The following is a 14194-nucleotide window of genomic DNA, read 5'->3' as shown; positions in this document are numbered from 1 at the left end:
GGGAATCACCAGAAAAAAGCAACAGACCTGCTGCCATGCATGAAACACTTCTGCCACAAAGAGACCACAGCAAGACTTTAAAAAAACAAAACCAAACAAAATGGAACAAAAATGAACAGCAACAGAGAAAGATTTTAACAAAATCAACCTTAAGTCAACGTAAACCACCAAGCAGGTGACTGTGATGTAGCTTATTGAATAAGAGACTGCCACCGACCACATGATTGCTGAATGCCTCCTGCTCGGCCACTTAAGAGATCCGGCCTTTACAGTACACTTCGAGACTGTGATGGGGACTTTTTTGTTTTGTTTTAGAATTTTGTCCCTTGAAAGGAGGCTGTGAAAATTGATCAGACAGCAGATATTCCGAGTATTCATTACATGTTAAAGATAATTACAAAGATAGTAGTTTCAAACAGCACAAAACAAACCTATACTACATAAGTTATTCCTTCTTTTAAAGACAGGTATTCAGGATGGTATCGTAAAAGATAGCCTCGTTCTAAATGAAAGACTGAACAAGTAGACATTATTTGCTGATGGTATCTTCATTCCCTGGGTCATGATGGACAGCCTCTTTTGCTTATCCCTCACCCTACTAAGGTGCAGCAAATTTCTTGAGGCTTTCTGATACTCAAGGACCCGGTCCAGGACATTTTCAGGTTTACACAATGGGCTAAATGGGCACTAATTTCCACTGGAATCCATTTTACCTAGGACCACTATTTCAGGCTCCCAACTTGACTTCTCCTAACCCAAGATTGCAGAGGTAAGGCAGGGACCCTCTCCATGAACAGACAGGATGGTCACGAGGTGGCTGCAGCCTTTACCGGAGAGCAAAACTTTGTCAGCTCTGTCCTGGCCTCTTCCACCGAGCATAGCGCCTTCAAGCCTTTAGTGTCCTGGATGGGCAGACACCATCCCAAAGTCTTGTCTCTGGACAAGATTTTCTTTTGGTAGCCATGGTCATCCAACCTGAGTTTTGGGGCCTTTTCCTGTTCCCTTCCCCTTTACCAAAAGTTCTCAAAAGACAAAACCCTGGTTTCCTCAAGTCTAATTTCAAAGCAATAAGTGCTCATGTAACAAACATCTCCCATCTCATCGAATCCATTCCATGATCACAATGCCATCGTGTAGTTCCAAAAATGTTCCAGGCTAATCCAGCTTTATGCAAAATTACTCAGAGGTGGAGGGTGTAAATCGGCTTGAGCGCGCGGTCCTCCAGCGAGAACCTCTTAGCACGGTTAGATAATGTAGGCACTTAAAAGCGCGAGGTCCAAGCAACTTGACGCGTGTCATTCCAGAGCCACCCCTGAGGGTCCTTCAGAGTCCTCCCTTCTGGAATGTCTCAAGTACCCTTCTCCACCCCACCTAGACCTCAGCATGGCCGCTCAGAAATTCCTTCTGCACCACCTGGAAATGATAGGTCAGCTCCACACAGCCTCCAGAAGGCTGTTCAGTCTCATTTCACTGGCAGTGTGGACTCCTGCTCTGATCTAGGTGTTTCTGGGTCTGTACAGAACTCTACCTTTTGCTTGCAAGACAGTTATATGCCTTTCCATGATTTTTTTTTTAAGCCTCACAATGATTGACCCAAATGTTTACCCCTCATCTAAAAGAATTTTTATTTTTGAATTATTTTTTGTTTTTCTCTCATCTAAAAAAAAAAGAAAGAAAGAAAGAAATCACTGTTCTCCATGCTTATATGAGTGCCACGATGTGACAAAACATGTCTACTGATTTGCAGCAGTTGTAAAATATTTCAGAGCGCGCAACTGATTTTTCTCCCTTCGAGAAAACAAAACAAGGAGGGGACCAGAGGGGGTGGGGGGGAAAGAATGTGCTCAGAGTAAATGGAGATCTTTCCAACCAAAGAATCTTCCCCCGACCAAGGCCCAGAGGGTGAGCAGGCGCCTAAGAGGTGCGTCACGGGAAGTGGAGTGAGCACGTCATTCGTTTGCCTTAATTTTTATTCACTTTCCAGTCATCTGATTGATACTGCCGACATCTCTGCAACATACAAATGAATCTTTTATCAACCAGACTCTAGATGGAAGGAATTCTTTCCCCATTCCTACACCCTGTGGGAACTAAAAAAACAAAACAAAACAAAACAAAAAAAAGAAACACAAAACAAACAAAAATATACCCCTCCCATCCCCCATCCCCTAAGCCAGTAAAGCGATGACAACAGCACCTTGACATTGTTTTAATTCCAACGCTATCAGAAGTTAAAAGCAGTAAAACAGATAGAGTACTAACAAGAACGAAGATACTTACTGTCTAAAATGTAAACGGAATGTTTTGGTTCAAATTTTTGTTAGGCTTTTTTTTTTCTTTCTTTCTTTTTTTGTTTGTTTTCTGAAAGAGGACAGTTTGTTATCAATTCACAATTAAAGCAGCATGCAATTTATTAGTAGTATTTTTTAAACTTTTTTTTTTTTTTAACGTTTTTCAATTCTTGGCAACGGCAACAAACCACAACATTATCGAGGAATGTAATGCAGACTTTTTTAAAGTTGTGCGCAGAAAATGACTGTTTCCCTTCTGGTCATGGAAATGTCCAATAAATAGATCGTAGAACCACTGTACTGTATAAACTTCATTTATACATGCAGTTCATAAAATTATTTTTTTCTTAACTGAATAATTTACCCTGTTATGTATATATACAAATAGATCATTTTTGTCTCAATATAATCTATACAACATAAAGCCACTATCTTCCCCTCTTAATGGTCAATGTACATACACAGGAAGTGTCTATCCGTATGAACCGCCAGCCAATGCGCTTTTTGCTATCCATGGTGAGGGCCCGAACGTACGACTGGGTAGTTCGGCACTGGGAGTTCCAATGCCTCTTGTCTATGCCCCTGCAGCCCTCCTTTGTGTAACCCATGGGATTGCACTTGGTCTCGTAGAAGTACTGCTTCAGTTGGCCTTTCGAGACGGGGACTTTTTCGAGGACCGTGACTGTCCCGCCTGACATGTCCACTGCAGTCTTTTTATCCGCCGCCGTCACCCACTCGCTGATGCTGTCGCACACGCTCAGCTCCCCGCGGCGGGCAGGGTCCGAGTGGCGCCGGACCCTCATGGACATGTTCGCGGCATCCAGGTAATTTTTGTATTCCTCGAGCAGGAAGAGGAGAGGAGGCTCCAAAGGCACTTGACTGCTGAGCATCACCCGGGACGTGTACATGTCCGCGTCCTTATTGTTTTCCTCACTGGGCCGAACTTTCTGGTCCTCGTCCAAGAGCTCTTCGATCACGTGTTCAACGGTGTCAGCCAACGACGACGTCAGGCCTCTCGAACCCGCCTTGGGCCCATTCACGCTCTCCAGAGTCCCATGGGTCCGCATACCTGGGTAGGCCAAGCTGCCTTGTCCTCGGACGTTGGCTTCTTTCATGGGGGCAGCCTTCATGCAACTGAAGTATGAAATAACCATAGTAAGGAAAAGGATGGTCATCACTCTTCTCACCTGGTGGAACTGTAGGGAGAAAGCAGAAACAGGACACAAGACTGTTTAGGGCTTTCTTTTGCTGGGATACAAAGCAGCCATCTGATTGTAATTCCAGGCCATTCTGCACGGTCAAGGTTTCTGCTGTATTGGTGATAAACTCCAGCTGCACCAGACACAGGTTAATGTCAGTAGTGTGCTCGATGGGCCTTAATACAGACCAGAGCTGTGCAGCCTTGGCCCCAAGGTTTAGCATGTAAACCCGAGATTAGGTGGCTCCTGAGCAAGTGAAAAGAAACTGTGGCTTCGAGTTTGCCTCTTTCCTCCCACTTGAGCAGCTCTGTAAGTTTAATTTTTAATGATCTCTGCTCGGGCTGTCACAGGAAACACAACAGCAGAAATGTTACCAAGCAACAACGGCGAGGGTAATAGTAATCTTTTTTTTCCCCTCAAGCCAGCAGCGTGGCCCTATGGCAGGAACGTGTGACAGGACCAGTAGTGGCTTGTGGGGTCTGAGGGGGCCTTTCTAGCTAGGGGCTATCCAGGCATGAACAAGAAAACAAGTCAGGGAGCTACAAGGAGGCTCCCCATTGACTCTTTCCTCCCATGGAGATAATCCATTAGAAGAAAGGAGGGAGTTCCTTGGTGGTCTAGTGGTTAGGATTCAGCACTTTCACCGCTCTGGCCCGGGTGTGATCCCTGGTCAGGGAACTGAGATCCGGCAAGCCATGCGGTGCGGCCAAAAACCAACCAACAAACAAAAACAAAGGAGAAAGATCATTTCGTCAGATCATCCAGTTCTACCGATAAGAAAACCAAAGGCCATGGAGGACTTGCCTCCCGTCACGAAGAAAGTTTCTATTAGAACTCGGGGCTCCCAAGTCCAGCTTCAACGTTTTTCTACTACACCTTGGGTGGTCGTAACGAAAATAAGCTTTGCTCGTTCCCAAACAGAAATCATTTTCTACACGTTGATTTTAATGACGCGCCTCTGCCTGGGGCTGATATCATGAAAGCAACGTGTCTGCCTGAGAGAGAACTGGGGCTTCCCTGGTGGCGCAGTGGTTGAGAGTCCGCCTGCCGATGCAGGGGACACGGGTTCGTGCCCTGGTCCGGGAAGATCCCACGTGCCGCGGAGCGGCTGGGCCCGTGGGCCATGGCCGCTAAGCCCACGCGTCCAGAGCCTGCGCTCCGCAACGGGAGAGGCCACAACAGTGAGAGGCCCGCGTACCGGAAAAAAGAGAGAACTGAAGAAGGTGGCATCAAAAAGCTCGAAGGCAATTTCAAGTGCCTGCCACATGCGCATCGACGTGTATCTCCACTAACTCCCTCAGCCCCTCACCCCTCGGCTTTTCTGGCTCTTGTGCAGACTCATCTAAGAGAGTTCAGCCTCTCTTTTTATTGGAACGTGACCTGTGCGCACATGTGTGCGTGAGCTCTGAGTCGATCGTACCTTTAAAAAGCCGGGCGGCACTGTGCACATTTTGGTACAGGCAGCTGAGCTGGTGCTTCTTTCTGGGCTTTTGAAGGTTTCTGGGAAGTCCCTTAACAGCACACTACAAAATTAATCTTTTCCTGTTTGCCAGAGAGTAGCTATACTCTAAATTTGGCTCTCCAGCTACAAGCATGCTCTGGGAAGCCAATTAGAATGAGTGAAGAGCGAGGTGAAAACATACCTACAGACACAAGGTTCCCGTCGGATGGTGAAGGACTTGAGGATCACTTACCTGAGGCATCGCGTCCCTGAGTAGCAATGGGAAGCATTCCCCCGCCCGAGCCCAACATTCTAACTTTATTCCTACTTCTGGGTTCTGGAGCAAGGGCTTACAAAAAGACACGCACGTGCCACAGCTGTTACGCTGTGCCAGTCGGTAGGAAAGGGGACTGCTTTTCTGTCCATGAGGTGTCACTTGCCAGGAAGGTAACCTACCTCCTCCAGTCAGTAGGTCATACTGCAGAAAGAGCTGAAACTCCGGGAGCGAGAACCCAATGTTTCCGTCCTCCAATTTTATCAGAGATCACATTTTCTACTACTACAAGACTTCATTACCGTCCCCAAACACCAACCAACTTCCTTGCAGATTCACTCTTGCTTCTGCATGAGTAGCAAGCATGCTCAGAACTGCTTGGAGTACACAGTCTCAGATTAGGAGGGCACACTGGTTTGAATAAAACACAGATATCCAGTCTGCTAATACCTGAACTTTTGTGAAGGTTCTGGATTCCACACCATCAAAGAAATGGATCCTCCAAGGAGCTTTCTATTCCTGGCAGCTGTCTTTACACCACTGAATGAAAATCCTTTCTCCTAGTGTTTCTGGTCCAAATTAAAACAACCCAAGGGGCACCTCAAATGCAGGCCGATGAAAAAAGTCAAATTTAGAATATTTTACTCCTCCCCTCTATCACACTGGTAGACATTTGCTGTGATTAGCTATCTTTTAATACCATACTTCATGAAATCTAAGATACTATCCTTCTGAAGTACACCATTTTAGGTACCACTAGGATATCAAAAACGCAGCCAGTTAAACTATTGCTTTCTTTACCACTTAGAATGGAAAAGAGTTCTTTTAGACTTATTTGGACATATTTTATCATAGATAACTTCTGTGCATATGTAAAAAAGAAAATGAAGCAAAATAAATTGGTTAAGGCAATGACAACTATGTTGCAACTGCTACACAGCCAACGACAATAAAATGACATCAACTGTAACCCAATTTCAGAGACGTTAAAAAAATGAATAAGAAAATGTGAATCTTTGAATTAATGAAAAAGTTTAGTAAGTATTTACTAAGTGCCCACACTCACTGCTTAAAATGGCCCAAGGCACTGAGGCATCTTAAACTACAGAGTGGGAAAATTATTTTATTATTATCATAGTAATGAGTCTTTTAATGATCCTTTTTTCTATACTTGGACTTAAAGAAGTTGACCCTGTAAAGTTACTGCTTTTCACTTGTCGCATTTATCTTTCTATTAATAACTTTTCGGTTATAAAAATAGTTAGCACTTTAAGTATCATTTCCTCATCAGTTCCACAAGCAAATTTTTCAAAGGAACAAATGGCATCTGAGTAAATATTACTTGGCTTTCATCCTGAAGCCCAAACATGGGCATCCCTCAAAGCAGAACATCTGCAGACATTCAGTAATTAAACTACCTGGTGATAAAGCCCAACCCCAAGCCACGGCCCCACCCAACTGAGTGACTTTCTACAGTGCTAACTGCCTACTGGCTTATAAGGCCAATACTTTTTGTTGGAACAATGTCACTTCCTAACTTTTCTGTTTCTGACAATGGTTTCTTTTTTTTTTAACATCTTTATTGGAGTATAATTGCTTTACAATGGTGTGTTAGTTTCTGCTTTATAACAAAGTGCATCAGTTATACATATACATATGTTCCCATATCTCTTCCCTCTTGCGTCTCCCTCCCTCCCACCCTCCCTATCCCACCCCTCCAGGAGGTCACAAAGCACCGAACTGATCTCCCTGTGCTATGCGGCTGCTTCCCACTAGCTATCTACCTTACGTTTGGTAGTGTATAAATGTCCATGCCTCTCTCTTGCTTTGTCACAGCTTACCCTTGACAATGGTTTCTTGATACTTTGGACCACCCAGGCTGCAGGATAGAAATCTTGGAATCAATTCTGCCAATGTATTTCTTGTAGAGCTTTTAAATCCGGTCAGTGAAGAAGTCCTGCTCATTTTTCCTTTAAAATACTTCTCCTGTCCATCCTGTTTCTCCATTCCACTGCCACTGTCTCAGCTCAGCCCTTGCCATCTCATTTTCACTATAATGCCCCCAGCGCTACCCACCTCCCCACGCCCCCCCGCCCAATGGATATGACATCCTTTCTGCTCCATTTAACTCTGATGACCTGCTAACCTCTCATCTTATGCTCCTATACAAAGACTTGCAATGACTTTTTTATTCCACCAGATCAAATCTAACCTCTTTTGCCCGGTATTCAACACCCTTCAAAATCTGGCGTCACCTTACTTAGCTAACTTTCTCATGTCAACTCAGTGCTTCATCACCTCTCCTCTGAGCAGGCCAGAGTCCTTGGAGCCCCAAATGTATCAGTGCCTGTAAGTGACTTGTTCCTTTCTTCTGGAAAATTCTCTTTTCTCTATCTGACTAAATCTTGCTTATCCTTCATGACCCAGTTCAACCATCAAATCACACATGTCACCTTCTTTAAACTACTCCAGCGCACACTGCCCTCCTTTGCCTCTAAAATTCCACATAACATGTACCTCATTCCCTACTCACTGGTTAATTGGTAACAGTGCTTGCTAATTATGGTCAGTCTTCAATTGGATGATAAGCTCGCTGGATCATGGGTGATTCCCCCATAATGCTTAACACAGAATAATGTAGCAGTAGACTCAGTCAAAACTTACTGATGGGTTTATTAAACCATGAGAAAACAGTGCTGATGTCATTTTCACAGGAAGCCTTTCCATATGGCAAGCACCAGTGAACTCACTGAAATTATTAGGTCAAATACAGGCTGTACTAAACCCAAATTACAAGCTCTAAAGTATTTGATAGATGGTAATTATCAGCCATGAGGAATCGCTTGAGTTTCTCTAATAGGGTATAACTTACCTTGAGTAATAATTTTTTAAACGCAAATAACACTACAACACACTAACTGCCCCTACTACTTCCTTTGTTGCTCTGTTTCTAATAGAAGACTTGGAAAGGGGGCAGTAATAATAATTATAGCAAAATTTGGAACTTTCAGTCTTTTAATGTTCTTTGTCCTATTTACCTCTTCAATGAGTAATTTTATACCCTGTATTAGGAAATCAGGAAAGGTTAAGAACCTCCATGACAATTTTCTTATATGACAGTTTCTTCAGGTGAGTGTTACACAAGAGATAAAGAGGCTATGCAAAATTGCTAAGTAGCTTGTTAGTCTATATATCTATTTATACATTACAAAATTCACTGCTGTTAATTCTGTTCCAAGCCTTACAACAATCAACTCAACCACATGTATAAAATGCTAGGAAGGTTGTTTTTAGCCCCATTCTCAAAAAATTAAATATAGTGCACAGAGCTAAAAAGAAAATCAACGAAATAGAAATAAGGTTTACTTTTAAGCATGACTCACAAGTCTTAAACATTCAACCAAATGAATATCCATGACAGCAGGCTGTAGTAATAACTTATATTTGTCTAAAAGACTGCAGAACATTCACAAGCATCGTCTAATTTGATTGCCACAAGGAGATAGATAGGACAGGTATTATTATCCACATTATACAGATGAGACAATTACTGTTCAGATATCATAAAGCTAAAAGGTTCCCCGTCTCACTGTCCACATTTTTACCATCAGGCCATGTTCTAAATATATATATTTTTAAATTTAAAATATTTAACCACAGGGAGGAGAGAAGTGATGCTATGAACGGTGGTCAAAGAAGCGGCTTATAAAGTATGGACACAGTTTTCTGCAGTTGTGTGTATCTTAGAGCCCAACTTCCTAAAGGCAGCACCATTAAGATGATATTCTGACCTTCAAGACCCTTCAACTTTATGGCTTGATTGCTTCAGCAGATGGAATTTCAGACAATTCAGTCCTCCTCTAAAAGCAAGCTTTGCAAAAATTTAGGCATGTTAGAGCCAAGTTTCCATGGCCAGAGCTAAGAAGGGGAACCAAACAATAATATGGATAATTTGGGCATACAGGCGGAAAAATACAAGGCTTTGTTTTTTCCCAGTCCCTTTGGGTTTTGTCTATGAGCATGTAGTCAAAGGAAACACAGTTTAAAGATATAGTTGCTCACGTTAGACAGTCCTATAAGCAACAGGGATAATGCTAATGTTGGCAAAATTATCAATTAATATTTAATTCCTAACATACCTGATGCAAAAATCTATTAAGAGCCCAATTTAATGAAATCTTGCAAGTCCAGGCTTATTTTTGGTTGTTCATTCATCAGACATGGATCTGTTTTCAAGCCTTCCAGTCTAGGAGGGAGGTAGGACATATATGTAAAGTAACTAAAATATAAAGGTAGAAACGACCCAGAAAAGTATAGGTACAATTCTATAAAGAGAAAGAGGCTACTTCCACTTAGAGAAAGAAGAATGCTTTGTGAAGACCATAGCAAAGGATAGAAAGGATTTTAATGTATCCAGAAAAGACCCCAGTGGATGGACGGCAGCTTGGTTAAAGGCACGGAGTACATTTCTGGACAGAAGAGTAGTGAGGAATAAGAGTGAACGACTGTTAAGTTTTGAAAGGCTCTGAGGGTGATGCTGAAGAGTCTGGACCCTGCTGTACAAGCACGGAAGAATCAACTAGAGTTTCTGAGTGGGAGGAATGCTTCAAGAAGCCCAGTTTATCACAATGTGTAGGAGAACCTGAAAGAATGATACATTGGAAGAGACACGTCAATTAATTGACTTTATTCTTAGCGGCTGTTGAGCTTTGAAAGTAAATACTAAGGAGTTACGTAAGTGTGGAGTTGGGGTTAAGGGGCCTGGACATAATTTTTAACTTATTCTATGTATGTATGTATGTGCGTATGTATGTATTTTTAGGCTTAATTAAGTTGCCAAAAGCAAAGGGTTTAGAGAGACGTGTGCAGAGCTGGGTGGTAACCATGAACCGTGTCTGTCTGGTCCAAAGGAACAGAACGGAGGGAGGTGGAGGGAAGGCGGCCATATAAACTCTCATTCCAATTATGATTACACCGAACTTGGATTCTACTGCTCAGCACTTTTAATTCGAAGATCTCCAAACGCTTTGCAAATATTAATTAAGACTCATAGGCCCCTAGAGGTGCAGGTAACTATAATTATCCCCATGTCATACAGGAGGAAAGAGGACCAAAGTTTTTAATCAACTCATCCACTTCCCCTGGTTCCCCTGAAAGAACAAGGTTAGAACCTCGGATTCCAAAGGAAAACTAGGCCTTCACCTACAGGGACTAGTTTCTTCCATCCCTCTTCATTATTTCTGTATTGTTTTCCCATTAGGTATATATTGTTTAGCCAAGAAGACTTAAAAGAGAAACACCTCACATCCCTCAAAGAAAATAATGGGTAGTTGGAATCCACAAATACAACGGGGGGAAGAAAAGCTCATGATCGTTACAGATGCTCACCTACTCACCTGAAAGACCAGTCAACTGAAACTAATAAATATTTTAGTAAATGATATCTGATAATGCATATGTTCCAAAGCTTTGAAGGAAGTTCCTTTAAAGATGTAGTTTTTAACCATAACGTAGTTTATGTCCAAGAGTATCTGATTACACTTCTTATAAAACACAGTCCTTCCTACTACTCTCTGACCCCTGAGTACGCTCATGGTGTTGAGTGACACTTGGATACATTACTTAGCCTAAGAACGCCAGAGAAATTGCTGGTTCTTAGTTCAAACCTGGAGTGACACATACATGCAAGTACCATGAAAAAAAGGTGTATTTCCCTGAATCATAAATTTGATAGACAAAAGTACATACATCTTTGATAGAAAGCCCTATAGCTCTGGCCCTCTATTCACTCCTTCTATTCCGGCCCCCCCCCCACCGCATTTCTGAAAAAGGATTTTTTCTATTGGTTGGAGACCTACCTTATCCAGGAGTAAAACCAGACCGTAATCTCCATTAGGAGAGGGATTGGGCATTCTCTGAATTACCACAATTTGTACAGTACCTTGCACAAACTAGGTTCCCACACACATTAAATGACTCAGTTCCCCTCTGTACTGGTAATATTTGCCTAGTATTTAGGGAGGTGCAATGAAAGTAAGAGCAGTAAGTCTTAAAGTGAGCTATAATGATGGAATGAATTTTGGAATAAGAGATAGGAAATGCCTGGCACAAGGACCAGGCCTGGGCAAAGAACACACTCCACCTGGCATTCCAACCCCAGGCACAGCTGCCACCATGCAAAGGTCTACAAGTGCTTCCATCATTACTGCTCTGGGAAACCTGCTGTTCTACGGGAACCAAGGCAGCATTCCAGAAAGCCAGAGGCACCCAGAGCTGGCAGTCTTATCCATTTATCCATACTCTGCCCCCTTCCTCCACCTCCTCTACACAGAGAAATACTGCCCCAACAGTGTACATCTCCAGTCCCTCCTAAAGAAGTCTCAAGCATACACAGGTCACTTGACCATCAAATAAGGAGACTGTCTAAAAATGCTTTTTAAAGTATTGTTTTAAACTGCCAGTTGTTAGATTACAAGAACGAAATGGCAGTTAACATTCAATTAAAAAGCCTAACCTCTTTAATTAGGATTCTGTTTCCTTTAGAATTTCAGGTGGAGTTTGTCATAATGAGCTGAAGTTCATATTTAACAATGTTCTGACTATTAAATTGCCAAAAAGCAAGGTATTATTTATTAAATTTCCACACAGGGTAGACAGTAACATTAATTAAGAAGACACTGTCTACCTGGTTCTGTGAAGTTTCAGTGACCCACTGCGTAAGGAAGGGCCTGAAAAAATTATCAAGTATCCATCACATTTAATGCTAGGTGTTGATCTCTACAAGTCCTGTGAAATCATGGGGAAAAATTTCCCGTAAAGGGAAAATGACTCTGGAAATAGTAAATAAGGAGATATAAACATCATTGTAACACAGGCATTTAAGTTACATTTAAACACATGGACTTTGAATTTATAGAAAAAATTTAAGTACAAAATTCATTTCATGCAACCTAAATCTCCAACTTCAGATAATTTTTTGAGTGTTACATCTATAAATTAAGTGTATTAATGCAATTCCAATTTGTTACTAAGAATACTACAACAGAAGGAGAAACTTGTGGAGCCTGAAACAAGTTTTAGGAAATGTAGGTATGGGATAAGTGTCCATGGGTGGAAATTAAATGAAGCCTTGCTTCTCAAAGTGGGATCCATGGGCCAGTAGCATTAGCAAAACCTGGGAGCTAATAAGAAAAGCAGAATCTCAGCTTCCCCTCCTCCAAACCATCACAGCATCCACTCAATCAGAATCTGCATTTCAACAAGACTCATAAACTTCAAGCTGATTCATATACTTACTAAAGTTCAGAAGCACCGGACTAAGTGATAAAACCAAATGGCGGTTAACATTCAATTAAAAAGCGGTGTCTACTTAAGACACGGAAAACGGCAGGGTTAACATCAACTTAAGTAACCTCCTTGGTTCAACTTGCTTTATTGGGACATTTATTATGCAGCAAAATAGTTCTGCTTTTGAAATGTTAAGTAAAATCTGGGTTCCCTTTATGTCAACTGGCTTTTCCACTGTTGTGTTCATACCATAAAGTGCAGGATACCTATAAACGTGACAGGCTGAATGAGAATTTACAGAGTACTACTGATCTAAATCTGGACTTCCACTCAATCATTAAATTTTATCTCAATGCTACAAGGCAAGTACAAGCATAACTGGCCTCCCTGATCATTAGAACCCTAACATCACTCACTTGATCAGAATGATACTGGAAATGATGTGATCAGTTAGAGCAGCGAGTAGATTTCCAGGCACATTAATATTACTTTCAGCCGGATGTCTCTGATCCTCCTGAGTTCTTTCTGTTGTGAAATGGTGAAACAGAGGCAGAAAGAACTGACTCACCCACTTAATGGAGATTTCTTATTTCTACGCTTGTCCTAAAACTAACAGATCGAGCTACCTCCTACCAAGTACTAGGAAGTTAAAACAGAAAACAAAAAACTCACAAAATAAAACAGCAATGGGGAAATTCCCTGGTGGTCCAGAGGTTAGGACTCCACGCTTTCACTGCTGAGGACACGGATTCGATCCCTGGTCGGGGAACTAAGATCCTGCAAGCCCCACGGCACACCCAAAAGAAACAAAAACAAAAACAAGACAAAACAAACAAAGAACAACAACAGCAGCAAACAACCAAACCCTAAAGTATATTAGCGTACGTACCAAGCATCAAAATCCCCTCTCCAACCCAAATCTGTCTCTCTTTCAATAAGGTACCCAGCAGCAACCCAATTTCTCAGTTGAGTTCCAACATCTGGGATCATTTGCTTCAAGACTGAAGCACCCAAAATGGTTTTTAAAAAATGTTAGATTTCCAAAGAAAAGTAAAAACTTTGAGTTGAACATCATTATCAGGGAGTCGGTGGGGTAGGGTAATTTCATAAACAGAACTGCTAGAGACTGGTCCACTCTTTAGGCTTTTTACAAAGGACTAAAAAAGATGGCTAGTTACCAAACCCCAAGAAGTCACCAAGTTCACCAGTACAAATGCAAGTGACTCGCACTGGGAACCCTGATATCGTGGGTTACATCATTGTTACATCATTGGCAAATGGGTGGGTGAGATGAGGCTGAGATGCCACAAAACCCTATTTTCCCAGGCAGTATCCACCTTGAGCCCCACCCAGTACAGATGTCAACAAAGCTAAGGGACTGCCTCTCCAAATCACAAACAAGGTGCACCTACTGACAGGCGCTGTTGTGAAAGCACAGTAGAACATGGTCTTCCAAGTTCCTGGATCCAGGAAGGAGCATGCTCTGTCTAAAAAAAATGCAAGGGTGACACAACTGCATTCTTTGTCCCTAAGGGGAGAACATGCACTAATTCAAACCAGAGGATAAAGAAAATCCACCTTTAAGAAGTCGGCCACAATGTGGAGACTGGGAATATGCCAGAACAATTACAATCGGAAAAAAAAAAAAGGCAAAGGAAGAAAGTTAAGACCGTCTGTCCTATTTCAGTCTCTTCTTTCAGAA

At 42.2% G+C, this 14194-nt stretch overlaps 1 protein-coding gene across 2 annotated transcripts in view; it reads right to left on the bottom strand.

Moving 5' to 3' along the window:
* Positions 1 to 2533: 2533 nt before the first annotated feature.
* BDNF (brain derived neurotrophic factor) overlaps positions 2534 to 14194 on the bottom strand; it is a gene marked incomplete at its 5' end in the record, with an annotated part of 34804 nt that continues 23143 nt past the window's right edge. For both annotated transcript variants that reach the window (XM_079930220.1, XM_079930219.1), the window contains one exon: positions 2534 to 3487. In XM_079930220.1, the coding sequence (XP_079786346.1) occupies positions 2720 to 3487 (768 nt within the window). In that variant the 3' untranslated portion in view covers positions 2534 to 2719. The remainder of the gene's footprint in view (positions 3488 to 14194) is intronic.

This window comes from Stenella coeruleoalba (assembly GCF_951394435.1).
Source record: "Stenella coeruleoalba genome assembly, chromosome: 8".
In the NCBI taxonomy this organism is placed as follows: domain Eukaryota; kingdom Metazoa; phylum Chordata; class Mammalia; order Artiodactyla; family Delphinidae; genus Stenella; species Stenella coeruleoalba.
Note: the sequence above shows the minus strand (reverse complement) of the source record. Positions and strands in the feature narration are given on the sequence as shown.